This window comes from Ascaphus truei, chromosome 2, assembly GCF_040206685.1.
Source record: "Ascaphus truei isolate aAscTru1 chromosome 2, aAscTru1.hap1, whole genome shotgun sequence".
NCBI classification, from domain to species: Eukaryota; Metazoa; Chordata; class Amphibia; order Anura; family Ascaphidae; genus Ascaphus; species Ascaphus truei.
The window spans coordinates 402,721,387-402,743,470 of record NC_134484.1 but is presented as its reverse complement, the minus strand read 5'-3'; the positions used below and the strand labels follow the sequence as shown (position 1 = coordinate 402,743,470).

The 22,084-nt window shown below is 39.3% G+C and overlaps 1 protein-coding gene across 1 annotated transcript in view; it reads left to right on the top strand.

Moving 5' to 3' along the window:
* The window catches only part of VPS50 (VPS50 subunit of EARP/GARPII complex), a 269,783-nt gene that overhangs the window by 91,744 nt on the left and 155,955 nt on the right, over positions 1 to 22,084 (top strand). The window contains exon 10 of the mRNA XM_075587338.1: positions 13,533 to 13,575. Within this exon, the coding sequence (XP_075443453.1) occupies positions 13,533 to 13,575 (43 nt within the window). The remainder of the gene's footprint in view (positions 1 to 13,532; positions 13,576 to 22,084) is intronic.

Here is a 22,084-nt window from a genome sequence, read left to right as displayed (position 1 = left end):
ACACTGAATAAAATACATTACATTTCAATAAAAAAATTTTTTTGCCAATAAACCAATTCATAACCGCTAAGGTGATTAAGGGGTTGCAGGCCAGTAGTTTGTTTTCTTATTTTACTGTTGGTGTCCACGGAAAACGACTAGGATGAAGACGGCCTTCATCCTGGCAGGGGTAAGTACAAATTTATTTTACTATATGCTGGCTGGGTGATGTTTTGGTTATGTTTTATTTTTTTAATGGGCAAATGTGCCATTATCCAGATCTGGATAATAGGGATTTTGCCCATTACTGTACTGTATGTGTGGTGGGTGGGAGGGGGGAGGGGGTTCAATGTATTGTATTGGTGTTTGTATTGTAATATTTATTGGGGGTAGAGGGGTGGGTGAAGGGGGTAGTTGCTCTGGGATGGGTGGTTAGGCCTCTCGGGTGGGTTGTGGTATCAGGTTAACCGTTTCATCCACATTGCGGTTACTACTGCTAAGGTAATGAAGGAGTTAATCACTCCCACTACCCACCCGAGAGGCATAACCACCCATCCCCTCTACACCCAATAAACTAGGTACTCTGCCTTAACCCCTTCATTACATTAGCGGCTTGCCGCTAACGTAATGAAGCTGTTTTTATTTTATAACACAGTATTTTATAACACAGTATTGAAGCGGGGGGTCTTCCTGAACCTTAATAATTTCAGCCTTGGGACACCATGCTTCCCGAGTTACAGGCCCCATTATGGGGTGCCCGTATCCGCCTGCATTGTTTAAATGTCCTGGTCACGTGACGCAGGAGAATTTAAACATGGCGGGGATACTGTCACCCCATAACGGGGCCTGTAAATTGGGAAGCAGGAGGTCCCAGTAACTGAAATTAATGCGGTTCAGCTCCAGATAACCTTGCTTCAATATTGTATTATTAAAAATAAAATAAAAACCGTGCGATCGCCTTTTTGAGGCGTGCATGGAAAGTGACTGATTCAGTCTCTCTCTTGAGTGTGCGTCTCTTACAGACAGGAGCAGCCCGGTAGGATAAACACAGCGCGAGGTCCATTCAGACGCAGGGACCCCCGCTGTGTTAATCCCGATGGGCCATTACCACCTGCTATGCAGTGCGCCGCGGACCGTCAAGGCATAGCACATGGTTGAACAGCCCATGCTCACAGTCAAGCTTCCGACCATAGCGCTACATCGGTATATATCTTTTCTCAACCTCATGTTGTTACTATATAACTCTGTAACTAATCTAAATTCCTATTTGATGAGCTAATTTTTGTTATTTGTCTTTCATTGCTAGTACAATGACCAATGACATTTCTTTCAAATATAATGCCTTTATTTCTATTTCCCCCTCCCCCCCCTCACCATTTAAGTCATTTTCTGTTTCAGGATTTTTTTTTATCAACCAACTGTGCATTCAATTTAATGTACCATTTGTCTGCCTTTCTATGTATACATTTCCCTCTCTATTTACTCTTCCTAGAAAATTGAGACCATAACCTCTTCCTCATTTTCATTTATGCAATGGACCTAACACAGATATCCATCACCAGTAACAGTGCACCATTATACTGTGTGTGTATTTTATTAATAGCGGTCTTTGTAATGATGAAAAAAAGAAAATTAATTGTATTTAATCCATACTCTTGCCATTTCAGAAATGGACAGTGTGATATGATGCTTCGTACTGCACTTTTATAAAATTTCTCTGCTGTTTTTTGCCCCCAAATTCCAACAATTAAAGTGTAATTGTGTTTATCTTGGTTTGTGACTTGAAACCATACAATCATTTAAATGTTGTATGTATATTTATATTTATCGACATAAAAATACAACAGAACTGATTTATTTAAAAAAATAATACGATTTCACATGTTTGATGTTGGAGAGGTGGTGATGTCACCGCTCTCAAGCATGAGCGCGCTTAGGGGTAGCATGGCCGCGGTCCCATTCTGCACTGTAGCATGCGCGCCAGGCGGGGTGGTGGCGCTTGCACAGCGCTTCACCGCGATATGCAGTCTGTTTTGAAATGCAGGAGACTGCGACAGGGGGGCGTGGCAGGGTTTTTGCAGGGGCGTGGCCATGACCTCACGCGGCAGGTTCGCCCTCATTGGCTGAACTACAGGGGGCGTGGCCACCTCTCCGTCGCAAGTACTAAATACAATTTAGCTGTCTTTGGAAAGGCGGGTAATGGAGCGCAGCTGCCAAATGCGCGCCAAGGCACATAGTGAGCCCAGCCCCATTGAGGGGTGGTACTTGTAGAACGTACTGGGGACCTAGCCATAGATTTCGTCTTACTTCCTACCCCATGTGTTGTCTACTACAGTATGGCTGTTAGTGTTTTGTTGAAAAACAGGTGAGTACATGAGATGCTTATTCTTAGCCTGTGGGCTACAGCTTCATGGAATTTAATATCAAAAGCAGTTACGAAGTTTTGCGTCCAAAGCTGATCTTTTAATTTAATAATAAATAAAATAAATAGTTGTCTGCAAAATAGTGTGCATCATTTGTTGCATGTTGCCGAAAGGGCAATTCTGTTAATTTTTTGCCATCAGCATTCTTTTATAAAGAGACATAACCAGGGGCACTTATTTATGCATGCTTTATAGTTTTTGAAGCCTTTGTTTATTACCTGAAGGGACCAATTTCAAATGAAAAAAAATTGTGAAAGTTTTCTAAACTCAAAGCTATAAGCTTGTATTAATATTACTATAAATGTGTGTTACAACAATACATGTTTCTAAAGATAACCCCGTTGTCTGGTGTAGTTTATCTTCATGAATGACACATATTAGTACATGTTTTCTCATTCTGTATATGTTGGCAAAGTTCAGCCTTTGTTTGATGTAGGAATGTATCATACTCTGTTGTATATATTAGATGTTGTTGGTATTTAGTTTTGATTTATGATCCTTCGTTGGATATTACAGTATGTGTGCTGTTTTTAGAACGCTTGTTTACATTGAGATTTGAGTCATTTCAGTAGAGCTGGTGAAGTAGAATTATTATCGTTTATTTGTAAGGCGCCAACATATTTAAGTAGTGTGGTACAATGGGGACACAGAGTTATGTATATTATATAAACAGAATGACATTGCAAATAAATAAGGACAAACAAGTGCAAACAGATACAGAAAGTAATAAGGACCCTGCTCTTGAGAGCTTACAATCTAGAGGGATAAAGGGCAATATTGAAACAAAAGGTAAAATGACTGCTCATTATGGGACTGATGCCTCAGGATGGAATATGGTCCAGCCGTACAGCTAAACCCATACATTTTTGGTGGGGTGGGAGGTTATATAGTGTTAAAATACTTTCTTTGACTATAAATCACAGTTTCAGCTTATTTCCATGTCTCAAACCTTTCAGATGCTGCAATGTTTTTTTCCGTATATTTTTTATTTAACACATCTTTCTCAAACAATGTTAAAGACACAGGGATGGGGTACAGAAATGAATAAAGGGACAGGGGAGGGGATTGGTGCGATTTAACACAGTACAATCAGTTAACTCAGTTATACTATATCTACACAGGCGGCACACTTTATTTGAGTACGGCTCATTCCGCAAGCCGGGATATGTCCCGGCTTGCGAGCCGCCCTCCCTCAGCGCGGTCATGCGTCATCGGGTGCCTGTGCCGCCTGTACGCGTGCCCAGGGCTCCCCGAGGGAGCCCTGGTATCGCGCGGATGTGAGGACGGCGGCGGGACGTTCCGGGGGACCCGGCGGACCCGGTGAGGAGAGGGGGAAGCCCCGATCGGCGGGCCTCTCCTCCGAGGCTTCGGCGCGCGCCCGGCACCCTCCGGCGCGCGCCAGGCACCCTCCGGCGCGCGCCAGGTTACTGCTGCGGCCGAGAACGGGCAAATGCTCGAATAAACTCGGCCGCAGCAGTACTAGAAAATACATACAGCTCAACCCCGTTATAACACGAATCCGCTTATAACGCGATGCAAGCGTGGCTCCCGTTTTTTGTATTTATGAATACTTTACAACACGATTATTGGTATCTTAAATACTTTATTGTACAATGCCTACAATTGTACATTATTTCTAACGCGATGCGCTTATAACACGATGTGATTCTTTGGACCCCAAGCACAGCGTTATAAGGGGGTTGAGCTGTATTTCATTTCAAATAATAAGATCCACAGTTACATTTAGTTTGAAATTGATATGTCAACAGGGAAAATACATCATTATTTGTATTTATAAATAGTTAGGAGTATGAGTAATTAGTCCAGGGGGTCCAGATCTCACTGTAGCTAGTCATATGTTCCTGAGCGGTAACTAAAGAGCCTTTCCATAGCGCTGTTAATTCGATGTACCAGTATGATAGATGCCATTGGTGGAGGGGAGGCTCTTCTGTTTCCAGTATTTGCTTTGGAATACTTGATAGCCATAAGAATGTGAGAGATTCATAATTTACCATTTTTAGTTATGTTTGGAATATTCAAATTTAATTTAAAAGGACTGTATAAGGGTCTTGGGGAATTGTTATGTTTAAGATATAAAGGATCGTGCATATTCGATCCCAGGTCTGGGAGATTATTGGACACTTTCACCAAATATGCAACATGGAATCCACTTCTCCAGATTCCCTCCAGCATGTGTGGTACATCTCAGGAAATATTTTATGTAATGTCTCTGATGCTACAATTTTAACATATTGATAAGCATGGAGTACATTTTCTATTTCTAATAGATGTTTCTTTTTTTCCGTGAAGCATAAAATAATCTATACCATGGAGGGAAATATTGGAAGGTGCAAACCCCTTCCCATCTTCGGAATCTTTTTATGCTTTATTCGAATGCAGGAAACCACGCTTGGTCCCACAGTTGTTACAATACAAATATATATGCTTAAATATTACATTTAAAAAAAACATCTAGACTTTGTATATTCTTTTAAATGGATGATAGAGTATTATATCCATTTATGTATTTAATTTGAATCTCTAAAGTCAAACACATTTTCTGCAGTGGTATACAGCTGTAGCTCCAATAGGCTACTTTAGCCAAGCATTTTAGGAAGCAGTAGCTGGAAACTGAAAACCTATTTTAATCATTTTATTACTTGTCGCAGGAATCAAGCAGAATGACATCTTAATTAAAGCAGCAGTTCAAGCAAATCCTCTGTGTGTTTTTTTTAATACAGTTCTTCAATTATGTACTATGAGAAAATACTTGTAGCATTTTTTTTAAACATCTTTGAAAGACAATTTTTAATGTATTCTAATGTAACGAGAATTTTTGTTCCTATAGCAACCCTCTACAAAGGCACAACCCCTTCCTTTTCTGTAACAGGCTCTGGCACACCCCTTTTTGAGTCCTGCCCTCCCTCTAGCAGTGCACAAGTCCAAGTGTATCTTACTGCCTGGTAACATGATCTTCCCCACACAACTTTCAGTGCAGCAGGAGAAATGGATCAGAGATGCAGAGTAGCTCAGATAGGTGAATTAAACCTTATGCCAGTGTTTATTCGATTGCACGTGTATATATGTGTAGCACACTTCCCCCCCACCCCCTGGGAGATGTGTGGCTATGGTGTGTGTGTGTAGTTGTGATGCCTTACCTGTGGCTCACAGGAGGCTTGAACCTGGGGTGTTCCTGAGTTGACAATCGGTAGCGCCTCCACCTGTATGGGATCCTACTATGTAAGATAACCCCATACAGGAACCCCATGCAATAAAACACACGTTGGGTAAATATAACAGTTTTACTACACAGAGCATACATATATATTAAACACGACCACTGCGGTCACGCTCGACCGTATCCTCCAACACCCTTCGTGTCCCACGCCTGTTTCGCAGTCCACCCAAAGTACCTAGGGGCCCTTGGGCATCCAACCACACTAATGTCCACCAGGAACCACTGTGTGTGAGACAGCGCTGCCCCACTAAGATGTAGAGTTGGTGCACGTGTGAAGTTAAGGTACCTGCCGTGTGCTCCAGCACACGGGCACGCCGTTGCAGCAAGATGGGATCCACGGATCCGCAGTGGTGAACCGCGACGCTTCCGCCACTACGGTGGGCCCCACATGTATTGTACCACCTTTAATAGTCTATTGCAGTAGCAGGTGTCTGGTCCCAGACCACCTGAGGCCAGGATGCAACTGCGTCCTGGCTTGGTCCCTATCACTGGGGTTACAGGGGCAGTGTCCCTATCTACTGGGCCTGTCCCTGCAGCAACCACAAGCTGAAAGGGGAGTCAGGGCCTAGTTGGGGCCTAACGGGGGTATCTGGCCTAGTGCAGGTGCCACAGACACCTGCACACACAACCTACCCCTTACTTGTCCCAGCTCCGACTGGTGTGGTTTGCAGCTGTCCAACTGTAGCAATCTCAGAGCAGGGGAATCCGTCCTCGCGATTGGCTGCTTCGCGCCAGGTGGTATATCGCCCCTGTGCATTCTGGGGGCTGTAGTTCACCACGGAGCCTTGGCCTCTAATGGCCGCCGCAACTACTGTGCTTCTGCGCATGCGCAAGCTCTGTAATGTGAATAGAATATACCGTGCGCAACTAATTAACCTCTAATGGTGATAACAGTGATCAAATGTGTAATAACATATACCCTTCTAATTTAAACTAAATAGTAAAACCACATATTACCACAGTGTGAAATAAAAAATTAATACATAACCGTGAAGTGTAGTATATAAAGCGTCTGCAGCTATAAACCAGGGGGTGGCTTGGCACCCCCCTAGGCACTAAAGAAACGGAAACAAAAAACAGCGCAACACGCAAATAGTGAAGTATGTAAGATATAAATATATATTAAAAAGGGAAAAATATTCTGTGTACATCAGGGAGCTAGTACATAAGCATTGAGTGTGCACAGCACACAAGTTACCACTCGGCAGCTGTGGGTTCAGGAGTCAGGAGCTGGTTTCTTTTGGCAAGCGTCTTGGGCAACAGCTGTAAGATTTTTCTTCATACGAACATCCAGACACTAGATCACCACCTCTATGGAAACCTTCCCTCTAGTCAGCTGGAATCCAGGAAATCCGAACGTTCTGCAGCCTGCAGTCACGCTCCAAAGGTCCCCGGATTGAGCTCAATCCGGGGACCTTTGGAGCGTGACTGCAGGCTGCAGAACATTCGGATTTGCTGGATTCCAGCTGACCAGAGAGAAGGTTTCCATAGAGGCGGTGATCTAGTGTCTGGATGTTCGTATGAAGAAAAATCTTACAGCTGTTGCCCAAGACGCTTGCCAAAAGAAACCAGCTCCTGACTCCTGAACCCACAGCTGCCGAGAGGTAACTTGTGTGCTGTGCACACTCAATGCTTAAGTACTAGCTCCCTGATGTACGCAGAATATTTTTCCCTTTTTAATATATATTTATATCTTACATACTTCACTATTTGCGTGTTGCGCTGTTTTTTGTTTCCGTTTCACAAACTCTGTAATGGCTGCCGAGCTGTCGGTCCTCTTCTGCTCATGCGCAAAGTTTAAAGATGGCAGCGCCCTGTCCCTCCGTCCACCAAGGGACTCCGTCGCCCCATCCACCGGCCGCAACTACTCCCCTGCATACCTCCGGCACCTCGCCAGGTGAGCGCACACCCCGCTGCCAGAACCCGCGCACCCCCGCAGGTAAACGGCATGGGAAGCCCAGAGGGGAACCTGGCTACATATGTTAAATATTAACAACTAATTTTGTATCAAATGTGTTATGGGTGAATAAACACCTTCTATTTTTGCATATATTTTGTCTATTGCCGATAATAAGACCAGAATGGTCTTTTCGTTAAAATATATACGTGTGTGTGTGTGTGTGTATCAGTACTGTGTTAGCCGAGCTTTAATAATCAAAAATGAATAAACGATACCGTTCTGTGGCTAACTAAATGCTTTTATTTGTGCGAGCTTTCGAGATACACTGATCTCTTCTCCCGGCGAGTTACATTGAATAAAGCTAGCAAGAGGTTTACGCAAAAACAGTGCATCTAGGAATGTGACTAGAGCCCATCCCTCCCCCTGTGTAGTGTGCGATTTATGACTTGAGGTGTTATAGTCCCGATATTTAAAGGATAGATTTATGTTTTAGCCCCGTTCCCAGTAAGTATGTTAATCCTTTAAATTGTGTCACATTGTGTGTATGTCTTTTCCTGAAATAAATGACAATTTATTTTACCTCCTTGCTTTTATCAATCAATGATCCCGGTATAAAAAGGTGTTGATAAACCTGGTCTCCCGTGACAGGCTTTATATTAACTGGTCACTTCGGACAGTAATTGGCTTTGTGATAGTATCAATGATAAACAAACAATAATGTTGTCACTCATCTTTATTGTATTTTATTCATTTATACATTTTTGGTCCATATGCCTCATTCATTACTGTGTTTCATTTATGTTTTGTCTGTGTTTCTGTTTTATATATCCTTTGCCTTCAATGTCTCACTTCCCCTCCCTACTTGTGCTATGTCTGTTTCAGTTTTGCACTAATCCCTGTCTGTATCCATGCCAGCATTTAGTGCTGCCCACATACTGGATACTTTACTTTCTAAGATGGTTGTCCATTGGTGATTAGTGTCTAATAGTTATGCACGAGTTACACACGTTCTTGCTTGTTTTGATTACTTGTGGGTGTGGAAGCACCAGGGATCAGGTATGTAAGCATTCACTGGTTTGATATCACTGTATATACATAGCCTTGATAAAGAGCCCTCTGTGGGTTCGAAACATCGGATCTATGTGATTTTTTGACAATATAGCTCTTTAAAAACTTACCTTCTGAGTGCTGTCTCTGCTTTGCCTTTCGTCTGGATGGTAACGTATTATTTACATATCATTAGGAGACGAGCACCAGGCCATTCTGGATTGTCTATTGGGAGTGCTGTCTCTTGTTTAATATATATATATATACATGTAGAGGTATCAGTACCGTGTTAGCCGAGCTTCAATAATCAAAAAATAAATAGATGATACCGTTCTGTGGCTAACGAAATGCTTTTATTTGTGCGAGCTTTCGAGATACACTGATCTCTTCTTCCGGCGATGTTACAATGAATGAAGCAAGGATAACTTGAAAACAGTGTCTCTTGGAATGTTATCTGTGCTTCTCCTTCCCCCGGTGTGGATGTGTTTTATGGCTAGAGGTGTCAAAGGGTAACTGAAAGCAAGTGAAGAAAGAGTGTGTATGTGTATCAGTGTGAATAAAAATGAATGGAGAGCCCACAGTATAAACAGTGCTCTACACAAGGTGTGTGTGGAGTGAGAGGGATATAAATGGTGTGGGTGGGTGTGGAAATGTGAGAGTTTGTAGCACAACTAAAAGTGTGTGTGGATACTATGTGGTCCCTATTGGTGTATATGGATGGAAAAATAAGGAGTATTAGTATGTGTGAGAGACAGCTGTGTGTGCATACATATAGCACAGTATGTACAGACATGGCCTTTAGCGCTCATGGGAAGAGAGTTCGCTAGTGTCAGTAATGACTCATAAAATTTCGATCTCTGTTTAGGCCACTGCTAAGTGTCCCGAACAGTTGCATAAATTTGTATTCATGCAACCGTCTCTCTTTCGGGGTTTTAAGATTACCTTTGAGTATGGCAACCCTCAGATCGTTCATCTTATGGCCAGAGTCAGAGAAATGTTCGCCAACAGGACTGTTGCATGAATACAAATTTATGCAACTGTTCGGGACACTTAGCAGTGGCCTAAACAGAGATCGAAATTTTATGAGTCATTACTGACACTAGCGAACTCTCTTCCCATGAGCGCTAAAGGCCATGTCTGTACATACTGTGCTATATGTATGCACACACAGCTGTCTCTCACACATACTAATACTCCTTATTTTTCCATCCATATACACCAATAGGGACCACATAGTATCCACACACACTTTTAGTTGTGCTACAAACTCTCACATTTCCACACCCACCCACACCATTTATATCCCTCTCACTCCACACACACCTTGTGTAGAGCACTGTTTATACTGTGGGCTCTCCATTCATTTTTATTCACACTGATACACATACACACTCTTTCTTCACTTGCTTTCAGTTACCCTTTGACACCTCTAGCCATAAAACACATCCACACCGGGGGAAGGAGAAGCACAGATAACATTCCAAGAGACACTGTTTTCAAGTTATCCTTGCTTCATTCATTGTAACATCGCCGGAAGAAGAGATCAGTGTATCTCGAAAGCTCGCACAAATAAAAGCATTTCGTTAGCCACAGAACGGTATCATCTATTTATTTTTTGATTATATATATATATATATATATATATATATATATATATATATATATATATATATATATATATATATATATATATATATATATATATAAACAAGAGACAGCACTCCCAATAGACAATCCAGAATGGCCTGGTGCTCGTCTCCTATTTATATATATATATATATATATATATATATATATATATATTTTTTTTTAAATAAAGTCTGAAAATATTCTAGTAAATCTAAATAAAATGGTTTTTCAAAATAAATACATTTTCTTTATTTTTACTAGAACAAAGAGATCTTCATTCCCTAACCCTTTCCATGTATGCACATTATCTTTTCTCACCTACAGTTCTCCCATCACCCTAACATCACCTCATCCCTCCATTTAAATAACACTTGTTTCACTTATAAAATTTAAAAAATATATTAATCAGATTTTTCGACAATTAAGAATTGTTAAAAAAAAATCTGTTTTCATTAATTTAACATTTTCTTAAAGGGTGAGAGTGCTGGGATGAGGGGGATGATAGGGTGATGGAAGTTGTGAAGTGAGAAAGGGTGAAGTTCAAGCGTGCCAGGGGGGTTAAGGGTCCCAGGGGAAAGAGAGGAAGAGGCTAAGTGCCCCAGGGGTGAGACGAAGGGGTTACGGGTCCCATGCACATGGTGTGGTAGGGGTTGTGTGCCAGGGGGAGGGAGGGGCAGAGGAAGGGGTTTAGAGTCCCGGGGGGGAAATAGAGGTTAAGGTTCCCACTCCCAGGGGAGGAAGAGGTTAAGTGCCCTAATGGTGAGAGAGAAAGGAGTTAAGTGTCACAGGGAGAAGTTAGGGGGATGGAGGACGTGACAAAAAGAAAGTGAGGAGAGGAGTTCCTACCTTTCCTTGCTGCAGCCTGCTGGCTCTCAAATGCTCTCTCTCCCCATGATGTCTGAAGCTCCACCCCCTCCCTCTGAGTCAGCATTCAGAAGCAGGAAGGGAGGGGGACTCTGGGAGAGAGAGAGAGAAATAGGACAATGACAGGTTCAAAGCTGCACCTCTGACCTCTGCCGATCCTTCATATAGTCACTTAAGGAGATTATCGCGATATTACTGAATACTGGTATATTGCCCAGTCCTAGTTTTGAGGGGAAATTAAGATGGCAGATCGCGGAGAGCGATTAAATTTATGGGAGAAAAACACAATGTTGCAATCATCATATCGGGAAAGGTGGAGGACTAATGCTTTGATCCACTGAGGTTGGATGGGGGGTGGTTATTGGGTACTTTCTTTGACGGTGCCTCATTTTAAACAGTGTCACTAATCTGCAGAGCACGCTCCTCCTCCCCCCTTTCTACAGGGTGTAGTTCTATCTTTTGTGACAGTGTGGCTAAAATGAAAGGCGGAAGAGATGCATGTCACGAAGAGTGACTGACAGATGTAGAAGCATCATTACTAAAATATCAATGACTCCTAGATTGTAATACCACAACAATAAAATAAAAATCGATATTGACTTATTTTTTATTATGGCAATATTACTTTTATAATATATCCCAAATCAACTCTGTTACATCCTGTTTTCAAACTCTGCACAATTGATCAGCCATTATTGATGCATAGTTTATAGCACTGAGTTGGCAATTCACCTGTATGGATAACAAGATGGCACTAGATACACCTAATTACAAGTAATTGGCAGCTTCCAACAATGTCTACAGTTTGTCAAGTTTAAATCTGGGAAGCAAATATGTATTTGTTTGTTAACTGTTGTTATCATTGCACATACAGTATATTAAATCACGTACTTGCAACTTAGTATACAGGATAATGAGGCAGTTGGCACCCTGACTTCTTGTGACGTCCCTAAGCGCTCAACCTCTGTTTTTGCTCTTTGTGTCTAGAAACCGGAGTGTTACAACTATACATACTATGTTAATTGACTCTTTGCAACATAAGGGAGATCAATTTAAACCTCGGCATTCTCTAGTTGTGGTGTGATTTCTGGGTATGTAATAGTCTTTACAAAACGTGTTTGCTCTTTTTATTGAAGAACACTGTTAGTGAATGAGCTAGTGAATTGAAAATCTGAGCATGAACAGTGTAACATTGTTATGTAATACAGAACCGTTCATGTGTTTTCTCAAGGATATGGTGGTGGGAGTTTAGCTTTTGTAATTGTGTTGGAAGTTTTATAATTATGCTAGTAAGTCAAAATGTAAATAATCAGATTTGTTTACATATCCTTTTTTAGTGCTTTTGCTCTAAAAATGCTGTGCAATTTAAGCTAATGTATATAATGGATAGTGCACATATACAGCTAGTGCAAATTATATCCATGATCTATTCTGGCCCCTTGGCCTCTTAGAGCATTCTGTTTCTTCTTTTTCTGGAGTACACACATGCTCGAATGGGCTAATTCTATATCTCACGAAGTGGTTAATCGGCCCTAAATAGCACACAGACTTGATTACTTCTGCTGTATCACATGCATAGGAGCATGGACAGGTTTACCTTCTTTAGAGCCACCAGGTGAAGAACAGATGACCAACGTTGGCCACACTCGCCTAACAACTATACTGTACCTTTTATTCCTACATTATGTTAGATTGCATCTTTGTTGTGTAGAATTCACCCAAAACCAACCAGTTTACACTCACTTTTTTTCAAGACTAGCTACAGCCAGTTAGCTGTAATTGTCACGGCCAAAATTGTGTTTTTGACCCATGTAATTTTTCTGTAATGTAAGGTAGAAATTATTCAGATTTACCACATTATGAATATAAATTAGGCATATACAGTACTGCTCGATCCTGGATGTCAAGTTTATTTAGTCACACTCTTGGTCAAATTAAATGTAGTTGCTGACAGAATTATATTGACAAAGCTGTTTTGCTCGCTCTACAGTTTTCTTAAGTCCTAAATATAAATACATCTTCAATATATCTTTAAGATTTTATGTGCTGCTACACTTTGCCCCAAATTTGCAGCTGGTACTGCGTTCTTCCCCAAGGCATTTAAATTAAATGCCGGGGGACCACGCGAGGCCTCTGCAACCTCTACTTACCTGGATTCAGCCGGCTTCATGGCGCGTGACCATGGCAATGCAGCGTCATGTGACGTCACGGTTGCCCTGGTAACGTGACGTCAAACGATGACGCCGCGCGTAGTAAGTAAGTAAAGGAGGGAGGGAGGGGGGCAGGCGGGCAACAAAGGAGGTAAGGCAGGGGCGCCGCACAAAAAGTTTGCGCGCCCCTGCTCTATAGTATGTTTCATTGTTGTGCACAACATGTGATCAGAGTTACTGACGTTGCAATTGCTTGCTTGATTCTGCTGTCACATCTAATTATTATTATTATTTTTTTTCAGTGAGTTAAATTCAAAACTACAGGACACGCTGGAACAAATAGAGGTAAGAAACTCCTTAACCATTTATTGTTAGAATAAAAGAAAGGCGTGTAGTTATGAAGAACATGTTATTACAGATGTCGGAGGAGTTATGGTCTCCGGAACAGCGCCGGAAAAAGCGTAAAACCACCGTGCCTCTGGAAATTGCTACCATGGTCGCGCTGCGGAGGGTCCATGCTTTTGGATCGGACCCCTTGTAATGATAATACACCTACACTGGGGCTGCCATGGTTGCAATCCTGTGACTTGCCCTGGTGCTGAAAAGCAATGGTCTTGCTACATCTATTTATTGATAGTTTTGAACCTAGCTGCTTCTCATTGCAATCCCTATTTCTACTACATTCTGAGCAATATGGACACCGTCGGTGCCATTCCTGCTGACCATAATATGACTGTGTTCACTGTGGGATTAAAGTCTAAAGTTATGTTCCTGATTGTGTTGTAAGACTTTACTGGGAATTATTTTTTCCTTTTTTTTTTAAAATGAGAACTGACCAGTTTCAGCGCATGACCTCCTGTGCCACAGAATATTTTGACATTTGAAATATTTGCTGGTAGCATGGAATCAGTGTTGTCATAATGTAAATGGTTATTTTTGTAGTGTTAATAGCTGGGAAATGCATAGGTCGTGGGTTTTTTAATACTGAAAATGTTGCCCACTTTGGCATTTCCTTTAAATCAATTTTTACACGTTGTATATATTTCATATTAGTGGATTGGGTCACTGAACATTGGGTAGGCTTTGTAACTTAAAACTGCTGAGTTATCAACACCCATGAACTTCTAAGCAGTCATTTCCTATCTTTTGTTTGCAGGGAACTTATGCATAATTTTGTATATTAGGTCCTTATGAATTCTTAACTATAAGTCATTAAAATAGTCCTTGTGGCTTCCTAAATTTACATACAATAATGACCTACTCTCTATATGAACTTATGACCGTTTTAATAAAGAAACAACAAATACGTTTGGATCACCATGATGCCAAATGTAGCTGAAAATGTAAACAATATATTAAAACATCATGTAAAACAGTTGATTGAAGGTTATTTTGTTCTTTATGTGTGCCTATGCTTCCTTTGTAATCTGTGGTACTGTAATTGCACTGTGTGTCATTTAATCAACACAGGATGATTCGTTATACCGGATACTACTACTGTAGAATTTGTAATGCCGTTTAAATTGAAAATGTTATGGTTGTATACTAAATGCTAAATCTGTTAGGCAGACCATGTAATTGAAAATATTAAAAAGTGTTCCAATCCGGTTACCAGCATTATCCTTGATTATGCTGTTTTGTATCTTATAACGTACACTTTTTCTTCAATAATGTAGGTATTTTAATTTTTTCCCTTACATAATTCATTAACTTTTTAAGAATGATTGAATGAATTGTTTGATAACTCTAGGTATGTTATGCTTGAATTTACTCAGCATATTTTATATTCTTAATATTATAATAAACTTTTGGAGTAATTTTGCTTACAAATGTTCGTGTGAATCTTGTATATTTTTTCAATGGGACATGGATGAAATGTAAAACTAGCATTGGATACATTATCCATTAACCTTTTGAAAGTATTTAAAAATACAGACAAATGTTTTCTTTTATTCTTTATTGCAATTATCAAAATGAAGCATGAAATAAAACAAAAGGGGGGTAGCGTAAGGAAAATGGGGGAAGGTAGGGTAAAACAGGCAGTACAAGACTTCTATGGATTCCTTTGTTTGGCAGAAGCAACATAAAGGTGACCAGAGGTTAAAATGAAAGAATAATAAAGGCTAGGGCTGGAATTGGTGAGGTTGTTAATTTGCGGAAATGGAATTTGATAAATTGGTATCAGCCCAGGCTCACAAACCTTTTTACATTGTTGGGGATAATCTCTCTCCATGAGGTATAACATGTCAAATACGCTTTTCATCCAGTGACATTGTTGCCTTTTCCATGTAACTATGGTGCAGTATTTAGCACCTAAACAAAATATTTGTGAAATCAGCTTTTTGTTGGCTTTTTATACGTTGGGAAGTGACCTTTTAATGAAAAAAATAAAAAATAAATCTTCCCAGGGATCTGGGGAAACACTTAAATCTACAATGTAATATCTTTGAGAGTATATTTAATTCCAAAAGTTGGATATTGCAGGGCGGTGCCACCAGATGTAAAACATTAATGTTTTATTTTATTCTTGTATGATTTTATGTTTTGGTTATTAAGTCCCAAATGGTTTCCCATTCTTCTAGATCTCATGGCTTATCAAGCTTCGAATCCTATTGTCTCATATGAATTTTTTTGTGTTGGATTTGGCAAGAATAAACATGGTAGAACAATGAAACTAAGGTTTTACTTAATGCAGCATTACTACATCCCCCCTTTTTTTCTTTCTTATTTGTATATGTAAAGTGTGCGACAATGTATAATTCTACTTTCTTACCTAACCTGGCAATCGTTTGGGCCTCCTGTTAAAATTCAGTAAAATTCCTGATTGTGTGACCAACATAATGGGCGCCTTCTAACTGCATGCTGCAGTCTGAAATGCTGCAGCGGATATGTCACATTATATTACGAAGCGTAACACATTATTGTTTCAGCTTTCGGAGTCATAGACAGTCTGCAGTTTGGAACACAGCAACAGATCTGTTTGTGATACTTTATTTCATGATATTATTATGACATGTATATTCTATACAATTCTAAGTTTCCAATTGTACAGTCAATTATACAAAAATGTCCATACTTGATGTTTCCCTAACGCACTAAAACCCGTTGCTGAAAAATATGCTAAGTTCAGATGAGGTTTAAGAAGTGTTGTGCCGCTTGTTTGTTGTGCAATAGTGGGATAGCAGAAGGCACTTGTATTCAGAAAAATACAGATTCATTTACTTCTAAAATATTCTCCGAATGTGTCTAGCTCTAAAATGTGACTGTCTAGTTACTTTAGGCTGGAATGCATACTGTCACCTTTTATTTGTATTGGAGATTTTATTACTGAATGGATTGAGCAAACATACATTTATACTAATAATTTCCCTGGGGTAAAGCACTTGGAAAGACTTGGTCTTATTAAGTATTCTTGTTGGAATTATGCATTATTTATCCTAAAATTTCAGTGCCTTATATTGAGTTGTTTTATTATTCTTGGAGCTACCTTAATTATTTATCTTAACTTTATAGTCCTGTACTCTTTTTCATGTAAATAACAAACTAATTATATTGTTGTTACTTTCTCTTACCCAACAGTCCCAATACGGTCCACTCTTTTCTCTTCTGCATTGTTCATGTGAAACGACACAATGGATACCACTGTTAGTTGCTCTTCCCTTGGCCTATGTCTCCTTTATGCAATGTCCCTAAGCAGTTCACACTGAACAACTTTTCTTTTGGCGTTTTCTTTCTTTTACTTTAAGAAATCTCTTCCGGCCTTTTTCCCAAACTCTGTTTTTGTAAACATCTGATGAATCGTAAGCATTTGAGATAGAGCTGAACCCCATTATAACGCGGTCCTTGGGGTCCACAGAATGAGACCACGTTATAACCGGGATCGCGTAAATTTCGCCGCGTGAGGACTTACCGGCATCTGCATTTCTCTCCTCTCTGCGACTCTCTCTGCTCTCTCCTCTCCCATTCCGTAGAAATCTTGAGCGCAGAGGAGGGTCACATGACACACACACACACACACATCCCCCTACACCAAGTAAACATTCAATACTTTATTGCTTAGGCCGCGCTTATAGTGCTGGCGACAGCGACCGATGACGTCGCCATTAGCGAAAGTTGTAATTTGATTTTTAGCGACGTCACTGGCGACAAGGCCAGTGACGTCACTAAGGGGGCGGTCCGCGCAATTTGATTAGTTTAGAGACAGTCACATGTGGCGACTGTCTCTAAAAAAACAAATCCACCCGCACTTTAACAGTTTGTCACTCAGCCGCCGTTGCGCTTACTGTAAGCGCTTGCGACTGAGTCAATGTATTTGTTTCGGAGCAACGTCGCGTCGCCGTCGCAAGGCGCTATAAGCGCAGCCTAACAGCTAAATACAAACACCCCTACACCATGTTGGAGTTGAACATGAATACATTTTATATAATACACATGCAGGAATTGTACGCAGGACCTTCCATTTGGTAGACCGATTCTTTACCTGCTACACCACAGCATTGGTGTGATGTCACAGACTCTATAACATCATACAATCACTGTGGCTTGGAGGTATAGAATTGGTCTAGCATAGGTCCTGGGTTCTATTCCTGTATGATATGGTGTAATTTATACATTATAAAATAAATATTAATTGATAAATTATACATTGTAATTAAAATAATTTATACATTATTATTTTAATTTTAATTATAATGTATAATTTTTAAATTATTATTTTATTTATGTTATAATATTCCTAATAACTTTGCTTAGTATCTGAGCCCTATTCCTAATAACCTCACTTAGTATTCCAGCCCTATTCCTAATAACCTCACTTAGTATTCCAGCCCTATTCCTAATAACCTCACTTAGTAGCTGAGCCCCATTCCTAATAACCTCACTTAGTAGCTGAGCCCTATTCCTAATAACCTCACTTAGAAGCTGAGCCCTATTCCTAATAACCTCTCATATCATTTATAAATTATTATTTTATTTATTTTATAATATATATAAAACAATAATTTATAAATTATAATTTATACATGTATTACTGTGTATATATAGTATTGTATTGTATGTCTTTATTTATATAGCGCCATTAATGTACATAGCGCTTCACAGTAGTAATACACATGGTAATCAAATAAATAACAGATAATATAAATAACAGATCATGGGAATAAGTGCTTTAGACATAAAAGTAACATTAAGGAAGAGGAGTCCCTGCCCCGAGGAGCTTACAGTCTAATTGGTAGTTAGGGAGAACGTACAGAGACAGTAGGAGGGAGACTATATAGTAGGGGTGTGTGTGTCCATTAGCAACAACAATATAGCAATATACATTATAATTAAAATAAAATAATTATAATTAATAATAATATAATTAATTTATCAATTAATATTTAATTTATTTTATAAATTATATCATACAGGAATAGAACCAAGGACCTTTCATATGCTATTACCAATTCTATACCTCCAAGCCACAGTGATTGTGTGATGTCACAGGCTCTGAAAGCCTGGGAGCAAAAGGGAAGTGGTGACACGTAATGCGTTTCAGGTATCACCTTTGCTTCGTGCCTAAATTTGTTTTTGTTTTTACATTCTGTAAAAGTGGACGCAGTCACATTTTTAGAAGTAGGGAAAAGAAAGATTATGGTCCGTATTGGCTTGATTCTAGAAAGTATTCCTAAATAGCAAAAAGACTTCCAATATGATGCAGGACGGAGCACACGTGTGCCCACGGGAGCACTAATGGATGCTACATCTGTAGGAAGCCGGTTATGTACTGTATGAACACATCATACCAAATATACCTTTTAGGTTTTAAATATACCTATGTTTCTTTAGTACAAATTAGCTTGCTGTAAAGTATTGTTGAAACGTTTGGTGTGAAATATCCAATGTCGTTCTGATCATGGTTCATATTTTATTATAGAGTGATGGAGGGTTTAATGCCTCTGCAAAATGTAGCAAACTTCGGTGCCAATCTAAAACAATTAGATACCAATGTAGTTTTAATGTACACTTTTTTGAAGAACGTGGAAAATTAAAAAGATGAGTGGATTGATTCATGTTGATTTTGCTCTAGAGGGGAACAAAAGCAGAGTAGCTATTTTATTTAGGAAAGACTTAAAGTATAAACTGACAATCCACCTAGATTAATTATATTTGAGCGTAAACTAAACAATTATAAGATTTTACTGGGCAATATATATGTTCCAAACATATAATAAAAATAGTTTTAGGTCTGTGATAGAAAAATGTCAGCAGAATAAAAACAGAATAATACTTAATGTTATTAAAAACAGAATAATTTTGTAACTGTGTGGACTATCCAGCACTAGATAAATTGATAGAAAGTAAAAAAGATAAAATAGCAAAAATGGAATGACTATTTTTAAAGAGGCCTCTAAAATGAATAGATTCTTGGAGGATCCTATACAAAACTGAAAGAGACTTTACTTATGTGTCAAATGCACATGCTGCCATGCATAGCATTGATTATATTCTGGTACAGTCAAATCCCTTTGCAAAGATTACAGCTACAAAAATAAACAATATTATCAGATCATGCCGCTATTTCAATTCAAATTGATTTAGAAAATAGTGCTGGATCTTTAACGGGTTGCCACTTTCACAGATATTTGTTGACAATTATTATGTTTAAAGATTTCTTATCTTGGGAATGGAAGAACTATTAATTCAATATAGGGCAACATTCCTCAGACCCAATACTATATTGGACTATAGGCATTTTCTATTGGAGCTTTGATTTTGTTTGTCACTCAAAAAGAGAGGGAAATTAAAGAAAAACTTAAAGATCGTAATTCACAGCTATCGCAAGCTAATAAAGAATTTAAAGTTAATCCAAGCAATATTATGAAAAACATTCCTCACCAAATATAAGCGTTAAATAATACTTAATACTGTACCCCCCAAAAATGTCAAGTAAACTTGTCTGGATTTGCATTTTTTTACGTATGAATTAAACATTGTAAACTCTTTGTTACTATAGTAAAATCTACAATGACGAATACATTTATTGAAACCGTTGTTGACACTAATGGAAATATCCACACTAAGTGGTAACCAGTATAGCAAACTAATTTAAGTTATTTTAAACGTCTCTTTACAAAATAAAATAAATGTACTGTAACTAATAAAGATTTTTTTCTTCCCTAGCGCTGCGTCTTTTCCTGTTCTTTTTTTTATTTAGACTCCTAGTTCTGCAGATCTACAGGTTTGTTGTTTTGTATTTCCTTTGCACTATTTGCCCCTGTTTAGTATTTGTCCCCTGCTACTATTGCTCTTTGCATATAGCACTGCAGTTCTTGCAGCTAACCTTGGTTTGTCCTGTTATTTCCCTCCGTACTTTTGCCCCCTGTCCTTGTTTGTTCCATTAGCTACCATAGCATGTAACTCTGCCCTTTGCAGACTCCATTTTGTTTTCCCAGTTTTGTTTCCTTTAGTGTAACAATAAACCTAGTCAGTTTTTACATATTTCGATCTCCTGTCTTTTGTGAGTTTCCATGTTACCTCAGAGGGTTCCATGCATCGTGATAGGGCCTTTATCTATCACATATAATATCTAAGGATCAGCCAGTATTTGTTACTGGTAGACACTCTGGCTCAAATGTCAGAATTTTTTTTAGGAATACTTCAATATTATCTAGACGTAAACCGTAGCAGAAAGAAATGGAATTAGGTGCAAATGAGAAGATGGTAGACCCAGATTTCCTGCTCACAATTGATGCAGAGAAAGCATGCGATATGGTCAGCTGGGACCATATATTTACTACCTTGGACATGTTTGGATTGAAAGGTAATCCCCAAATTTCTGTAATTATAAGTGGCACATTATCTGCACCCGGTAGCTTGGTTAGAGGAACAAGCCAGAGGTGCCGACTTTCTTGCCAGCTTTTGTGATGGCACTCAAACCCTTGTCCATTTTAATTAAAAAAAATTAGGTCCAAGAGCTGATCTTGTTTGCGGATCATTTACTCTTATTTGTAAAGAATCTCCCTCTTATTAGAGATTTGATTAATAGTCTCAATGTATTCACTGGTTAGAAAATTAATTATGACAAATCAGAAATGTTATGGTTGACAGATAAACCTACAGATATTGATGATTCCCCCTCCGCTCCCCCCTCCCCCCGATTTATAGAACACAGGGACAAATGTAATATTTAGGTATTTTAGCTACTGACCTCTCAAAATGTAAAAAGAAAATTTAGACCAAATACAGTTGTACAGAAGTAAAGTTGTTAAAGACCTGGATGACTGGAAGCATTCAACCCTAACGGTTTTTAGAAGTCCTATCCTAATAAAAACTGTTAACTTTCCAAAAAAATCTCCTGTGCATTACAAATGTCGCCACTCTTGCTAAGAAGAGAAACTATTCACATTTTTAATAAATACTCTACATATGTTCTATGGAGGGGCAAAAAAAAGTCAGGTGGGGGTCTTTGTACCCCGTAATGTAGCTGTATCTTTTGCTGGTTCCATTAAATTATTTTTGTATGGGTACACGCTCTCTTTGATTTCATTCAATTTTTGTTTTTTTGTTTTTTCTTGAGAAACAGTGCCTGCTTTTTCCCTGCTTTGCGCAAAAAAAAGTCAGCCAGTTTTTCCTTAGACTGGCTCAACTTCACTTTTTATGTCCAAGATTGTGAGAGATTGGTTCATGTGAACTTACCAAATGGTATGTATCAGAAAGAGAGAGGTAGTCATGCCCCTTTATAGATGGTGAGACCTCCCCTGGAAATCTATAAATTTGTGAATGTGCAAAGAAGTGCTACTGAAATAGTGCATGATCTACAGCAAGGGTGCGCAAAGTGGGGGGCGCTAGATTTTCCTGGGGGGGGGGGGTT